This window comes from Crocodylus siamensis, chromosome 8 (genome assembly GCF_052110815.1).
Source record: "Crocodylus siamensis isolate JL-2025a chromosome 8, ASM5211081v1, whole genome shotgun sequence".
NCBI lineage: Eukaryota > Metazoa > Chordata > Crocodylia > Crocodylidae > Crocodylus > Crocodylus siamensis.
Genome location: NC_143402.1, coordinates 68,464,408 through 68,471,764, shown reverse-complemented (window position 1 = coordinate 68,471,764; position 7,357 = coordinate 68,464,408). Strand labels below are relative to the sequence as shown.

General features: G+C 52.1%; 1 protein-coding gene across 1 annotated transcript; it reads right to left on the bottom strand.

Annotated features, from left to right (window-relative positions):
* Window positions 1–724: 724 nt before the first annotated feature.
* Window positions 725–5,025, bottom strand: LOC149858976 (CMRF35-like molecule 6). The gene is made up of 5 exons (XM_090060414.1): window positions 4,882–5,025; window positions 3,895–4,236; window positions 2,317–2,407; window positions 1,808–1,942; window positions 725–1,319 (listed from the first exon to the last, which is right to left on the bottom strand). The coding sequence occupies exons 1-5, from the start codon at window positions 4,919–4,921 to the stop codon at window positions 1,313–1,315; spliced, it is 615 nt and encodes a 204-aa protein (XP_089916540.1). The 5' UTR covers window positions 4,922–5,025; the 3' UTR covers window positions 725–1,312.
* Window positions 5,026–7,357: the final 2,332 nt, after the last annotated feature.

Genomic DNA, 7,357 nt, shown 5'->3' with positions numbered 1-7,357 from the left:
TATTTAAGAGGGAGCTCCCGGAGTCAAGAAGGGGGATGTGGTACATGGAATGTACCTTTAAAGGGCTGGCAGTGGGACAACCCAGTCTCCCCCCCGATGCCCTGTCGGTGGGGGTTTTGGTGGTGGGTAGTTGTAGTTCTCCCTACAAGCTGTGAACATGTGAGTTGATGAATCCTGTTCCTAATAAAGCTAAAGCTGTTTACCACCCACCGGTCTCTGCTGAATGGTGACTCGAGGACAGAACCCCACAGGTATGGAGGTCTGAGTGAGTGCCCCATCCCTGAAACCCAATGGCACAGAGTAAACATTGTACCTATCTCTCAACTACTGCCCTTCTTGGTGGAGTGCAACGACAGCAGGAAGTGCCACAGCATCCGTTGTTTTGTAACTGGGAGCTTTTCTTGAAAGCAGAGCAGAGGCCCAGCCTGGAAGAGTGTTGATCCCACAGACCAGTGCCACAGAGAGTCATACAAGTGAGGGCTGGAAGGGACCTCAGGAGAGCAGGCAGGAGGGTGGATGGGAGCCCTCCCAAACCTCCTGGCACCTCGGAACAACAGAGGCAAAGCTGAGATGCAAGACTCTGTGCGGCTGCGTCAGGTCTTACCCAGAAACCACCCGGCTGTAAGGCAAAAAGGAGATCTGATTTTTGTGACAACTCCAGGTCCAGTTTCAGGCTTGGATGCTAGCTTCTTGTACTTAGACAAGGAAAAGAGATGGCCTTTTATTGACATGTCTTCTGTGCAGAAGGCATTGAGGCAAAACAACACGTTACAGATGCAGTTGGGCTAGATGCTGTCTGCTCATGTCTGTGAGACCCTGCAAGAGTTGGATCTTTCCTAGGAGCTCAGTCAGGAAGCAGGATGAGACCCAAGGTGACACAAAGGCAAAATGCCCTGGATGGGGCAAGTGACACCCAAAAAACCCTTTCATACTGAATAACTCTCCAGACACTTTGGAGCTCAGGTGGCCTGTCATCCCTGTACCCAGTTACTTGAGAGGGGTTGTTCCCAGACCCATCAACTTCCAGAAGCAGCAACACGATCCTCCCACAGGAGCGGCCCCCAACTGCTCCCTGGGCCACATCTTTTCTATCCATGGAGAGTCATGCAAAGTCTGGGCCTCACTGTGCTGTCAAGGATCCAGGAGGTGGACCGGTGGAAAGGGGCTCTTTCCAGGGTTGCTCCATTGATTTCACTCCAGTGTAAGGGAGAGAGCAATCGGGCCTGGTACCTGGGAGGTGCAGAACACAGGGCAAAGGCGGCATCGTCGTTGTGGTGGTCCCAGTCCTTCCCAGATCCACGAGGGAGCCAGGTCATGAGCTGTAAGAGACACGAGCGAGATGAGCAGTGACTGGAGGGAATGGCCCAGCTCTAATACAATCCTGTTTGACCCAAACCATGGCTTAGGAAATGTGGCCCAGGAGTGCAGAGGGTGGGGCCATTGTGACATGTAGCCCTGCAGGAGTGGTGGCAGCCTCAAGAAAGCTGCCATATTCCTCAATGACAGGCCAGGAATAGGGTTGGGAGTGGATGAAGCATCCTGGCAGGATAGCCATGCTCAATCCCCACTGGGTGCATGGTCCGCTGGGCAGAGCCCCAGTAGGGATCACTCCACAGTTACCCCGGATCAGTGGGGGGCCCAGGGAGCAGGGACAGTGTCACTGGGGCAGCCAGTTTCCCACCTGGGAGGATCCAGGGGAAGCACACCACCTTGCTGCCCTGCAGTCTGTGATCCTGGTGTTGCCATGATTGAGCCCCTGGGAGTGCAGACCAGGCCAGTGCATGGGGTGGATGCCCGAGGCTCTCACCTTGTCTGTGGCATCTCATCGTTGGAGCTGCCCCTGTAGCGCACACTCACCCACACCACGGCACAGACCATGCACAGGAACACGGGCACCTCCAGGCCGACCACGAGCAGGAGGTAGATGTGTCTGTCCTGGGAGCTGTGCAGTTGGGTGACAGTGGGGATAGGTGAACTCTCTAGATTTGAATACACTCCTCCCACTGACCTACCTGTTCCCTGGCTGCTGTCAGGCTGAAGGTGGGAAGGATGCTTCACCACGAAGAAAAGGAAGCCCCAGGGTTTCAGCGCCTGCCCCTGCCATGGACCCCCTGAACCTCCCCAGGGATTCATTCATGCAGTCACAGAGCCAGCAGCAGCTTGGTTCCCAGTCTGCCCTTTCCAATCAGTGTTGTCCTACCCACAGACTCTGCCTCCAAGGAGCTGCTCAGCAAAGAAGCCCTGTGGGACATTCTCAGCAATGGGGTGTAGTTGGGCTAGATGTCCTCAACCTGGGGTGAGGGTACGGGCACTCACCTTTGGGGGACACTGTGCACAGTAGCAATTCTCCAGTTTACAATGGATGTTGTGAAGTCAGTAGAAGTCGGGGTCTCTATGGTTGATGACACTGGGATGGGAAGCATTGCAAATGAGACCAGAGCTTCATTGGGTGCACCTGATGGCGGGGATGTGCTGCCAGCACTGTTAGGTGACAGCACAACCCAATGTCCCTATGTGACGCAGCCCAGTGCACCTCTGGTATAAGCTCACCATCCAGCTCCTCCATTCAAATGGCGGGTTGAAAAAATTTGGATCCTCCAAAACACACGGGCCTTCATTTCAAGGGGTCCCAAAAGGACCCAGCTATACTTGTATCACATAGTGAATGCAAATGCCAAACCCTTGACAAAGGCAACTCTTCGCGCCCTGGGAATCGGGGATCACTAACCCAAGCACCACTTCACCATGTGGGAGGAGGGAAACTCCCTGTGTCCCAGGGCCTGGCAGCCAGAGCGCTGTGATCAGGAACCAGCCCCACCCTTTGCTCCCACCACATCTGTGTCCGGGGCGTCCCCCTGAGTCCAGCCACGCTCTCCGGCCTCTGGTTTTGCACAGGCATCTGGGTTTCGCTCCTGGGAATGACCCAGCCTTAGGGTCACACGTGGGGATGCTCAGATCTTGGGTGAGATCCGCCTCAACCCAGATCTTCCAGAAGAGGCCAGAGCTGTTGGGGTGTAAGGCCCTGGGGGTGCAGCACAGCAATCTGTGCAGCACGTAGCGCGCACGGGTCTCCTGGGTTGTCAGCTTATGCTGCTTGCTACTCCTTCCCCTCCTCCGACTCCTCCTTATGGGGCAATACTCCCTCTGACACAGCCCCCACTCCCACCCTCTGCTCTCTTTCAGGGCCATCAGGCCATGGTAGCGCTGCTGCCCAGGCCAGGGTGCCTTGGAGGGGGAAGGAGAATCCAGCTGCCATCCTGGGCTGGTCCCGTGGGCTCTGCTGGGTCTGTCCAGGAGGTGGGGACAGACAGAGGAGCGGGGTCCTGGGGAGCCTCTGTAATGGGAGCCCTGGGCGCAGGGCACTGTGGGCAGAGCAGGGGGCATGATGGGGGTGATGGGTGTAGGGGTAAATTTAGTTGGGCTTCTGGCTCTGTCTGGAAAAACAGCCAGAGACCAGAAGTGCTGATACTGCCTATTTCAGTTGCATGTTTTGAGATGAGAAATCCTGCATGTCTTATTAACCTGTGCACAGATGTCCAATTAAGTAAACTTGTTTTAGCTTCTCCAAGGTCGTATTTTTTTCTCTCTTTATCTGTCTTAAGTATAAAAATGCTTGGAAACTTAGAGAGGAGGAGGAGTCCTTTGAAACAGACAAGTGGGCGATTCCCCTCGCTCTGTGAAATCCTCCCTGTGATCACAGCATGGCCCTAAATAAGGAAAAGCTGGCTCTGTCAGTTCTGATTCAACCACAGCGTGAACTTTGATTTCTTTCACCCGGGGCGGATGGTCTTCAGGGTTTAATCTCCCCTTGCATTACTGGGGACCTTCACATTGAGACCACAGCACCCTCCACCCCCTCTTTCCTCTGAGCAGGGAGGAAGGGTAGGAAGTTACCTGGGGACACGATCAGCTCCACAGTGTGCCTGAGATCAGCCAGTCTAGTCCTCACCACCCCATAGTGGTAGGTGCCGGCATCTGCCTTGGTCAGGTGCTCAATGGTAACCGTGAACACACGCAGGCTGTGGTTGTCCTGGAGGGAGAAGCGGCCCTTTCGCACCATAACTTCTGAGCCGTTTGTCTCGAGGATTAACTCCCTGTTCAAACAGCGGCTAGAAGCTCCTTCTCTACACCAGAACTTCCCATAGTCCTCATAGCGCCTGTCGTACCAGCACGTCACAGACACCGACCCACCTTCAGGGCCCGTCGCCGTCCGGGGGCCTGTCACTGCCACGTAGCCTGCAGGAGACACCGACACAGAGAGACCCCGAGCCCTTTGCTTTACATGCCCAGGGAAGACGGGGGATGCCATAGCCTGTGCATGGGGGCAAAGATGAGGAGAAGGGGCAACATGGGGTGTCACATTTTCTGGATCAGAGAACTTTCCCCGAGAGAAACGTTCCTGCCGAAAATCTCCAGTGTGAACACAACAGTTTGTTCTGACTGGGAGCACTGGAACTGAACCCGTCAAGGCAGTGTCTGGCTCTGACACCTCGAAACCAGGCAGGGCTTGTTACTATAACAGGGAGCCCTAGCCCTGTTACTGCAAAGCGGCGCGGCCCTTTTATGGACAGCCTTCAGGGCACGGCCATCTGGCAGAGCAGGGGTTCGGGAGAGTCCAGTATAATTACATGACTCCAGGAGCTGCATCTTTAAGAAAACCAGCAAGTATCCTGAGGCTCAGGATAACATTTTCTTCCCTGGTCTAAATAAGCTCAGCAGTGAGATCCTTATTTTCCATGCATTTGGAGGCTCCAGCTCCTGCATGAGTCATATCCACTGCTGGGGTCCAGTGGTGCTTGCAAGCTGCAATGAGGAAGCCAGCAAAGCCTCCAGCCTGTGTCAGTGCATTTCCAGTGATCTCCAAACCCCCGTCACACTCACCTGGAAAGAGAATCCAGAGCCAAAGAGGGAGCATCTGCATGGTCTCCCTTTGCAGCTGAATCTGGTTGCTCTGCAGCAGCCCTGGGACCTGCTGCCTTTCAGGAGAGCTGATACTGAGCCTGAGACTCTGCTTCTCTAATTTAAAGTCCTGTGTCGGCTACTGTCCTTTCCTGTGAAAATGCTTTTGTGCAACAATAGGAAGTGGCGCAATGTCTACCCTTGTGATACGTATGCGACGTAACGCTGTTTTTAAAATAAAATAGTAGGTCAGTACCCAGCCTTGAAGGGTTTTTTTTTCTTTTCTAGACAGGCCAGTGGACCATCATGGATGCAGAGTTTTAGGGTTGCTTTCTTAAATGTTGCAATTTCACTGATTTCCTCTTTCTTGGCTTTCTGATATCCCTGGATTTGGACAGGCTTTCAATGGATAACCTCTGGTGCTGAGAACCCCTCAGTGAAGCCCCCAATAGCACGTTTGTAGCTAAAAGGTCATCAGACAGTCAGACTCAGATCTTTGGATTATATGATTTTATACAAGGACATGAACCTTTGTGCTCTGGTGTCTGAAAGCTTCTCTCACTTCTATGCAGTCTGCCTGGGTGGTGAGCCGCGTATTCACAAACAGGAAAGGATTTGCCTCGGTAATCCTCCAAGCTGTGGTTGACCCCCGGGGCCAGTTCACTAACATTTTTACAGGATGGGCCAGCAGCACGCTCGATGCACGTGTGTTTAGAAACTCCCTGCTGCCTGACTTGATGAAGAAAGAGGACTATGCACCCAGAGTCCCCGACAGACTGATCCGTGGTGCTCCTGCCCCCCTGCTTATAATAGCCGATGCCGCTTCCCCCCTCAAGCCACGGCTCATGAACCCTTGTGGGGGGCACATTACCGACCCGCAGAAGGTGGTTTTCAACTATCATCTCAGCAAAAGTAGGAGAGCTGTTCAATGTGACTTTTGACCTGAAAGCGCGGTAGAGGGCTCTGAACTCCAGATGGAGCCAGAAAACATAACAGCCTTCATAGTGGCAGCCTGCATGCTCCACAAGATTTGTGAAACCAAGGAGGAAGTTGTCAGTGACTCGTGGGCTGACGAAGTGCAGGAGGCAATGGGAAAGCAGAGACACGGGCAGGCAGTGCATGGCAACCCACCGCGCCAGCCCGGAGATGCTGCTCGGGCGGCCCTCATGTGGGGTTGCCTGGCTGCACATATGATGGACGCTGCGGATAATTAGCACTGACTGGTTCTTCTAATAAAATAAAGTTCTTGTCATTTTACAACAGGAAACATCTGTATCTTCAGTACGTTGTCTGTAGTGTGGGGGAGGAGGTATCGGTGAGGGCAGAGTGGGGGCAAGGATCAGGTGTGATGGGTATAGGGATTACTACTTTGATGGTGGTGCCCCCTGCTATAATCGAGTAGCTAAGACAGCAGCGGTGGATTGGTAAGTGGCTCCCCCTGCTGGAATTTAATGGGAATTGCACATGGGTCATTATTCGTTATAAAGACTGTTACGTGCAAACAGTGATGCAACATTCTAAAATAAACTGTTTTAAATACAATAAACCTATTTAATTTAATGAGGATTTACCCCAATATGTGTACAAGTGCCTTGTGTGGATCAGTAGTGTGTCCTGGGAAGCTTAAAAACCCTGCAGATTCCCTGAAATGCCCTAATGTCATTGTCGTCTCACCTGGTGCAGCCTGCTGCTCTGTTCTCTCACCGGCCCCTTCCACAGTCTTCACAAACCAGGATGCAGGAGGACCAGGAAAGAGCAAGTAACCAATGAGCTGGACTATGCTGCATGATGGAGGCTCTCGGTGGATGTTAGTGTTTGGTCAGTAAAATGTTCCAATAACTTAATTTAAGACATTGTACTTACTCTAAAATTTACAAGACACAGGCTACCATGCTGCCATCCAGCTACAACCAAACTAACACAACAAAATATAATCACAGCCACCACTTCATATCTAGGTAGAGAAGAAAACCCGCATGAGATGAGTCCATGCTGTTGTCTTAGGTAGCCTTCAAGGGTCTGCATTTTGCTTGCTGTTTCTGCCAGGATATTATGGCTTGCAATTTTAAAAAAATTATTTGGAATAATTGGTATTTGGAAATTATAAATTTCTAATACATAACAGCGTCTCTCCAGGGCTCTGGCTGGCCTTGGCACAAAACAAAGAACACAACCACGCTAGCACAATGAAGAAGAAATGCAGCAGCCTCCTCAAAACCAGGACAGGAGGGGAAAAAAAGTCTGACCTATAAGGCCCTAACAGATTATTATTCATTCTCCAGATATCCCTGCATGATGCAATGGGGATGCGCTGCAAATTGGCCTTGCGGGACCAAAAGGGGAGTTGAGTAAGGTGGAAGCCTGCATTGCTAAAGCTGTCTCAGGTCTTATCCATAAAGACCCTGTCTTTAAGCAAAAAAATTGAGATTTGGTTAATATGATAACCTTAACCTCTGAT

Coding starts and splice junctions, on each gene's coding strand:
- LOC149858976 (XM_090060414.1), bottom strand. CDS start 4,921: ATGCAGATGCTCCCTCTTTGGCTCTGGATTCTCTTTCCAG. Junction 4,237..4,881: donor GCTCTGGATTCTCTTTCCAG/GTGAGTGTGACG, acceptor TGTCTCCTGCAG/GCTACGTGGCAGTGACAGGC. Junction 2,408..3,894: donor GGAGCTGATCGTGTCCCCAG/GTAACTTCCTAC, acceptor TTCCCATCCCAG/TGTCATCAACCATAGAGACC.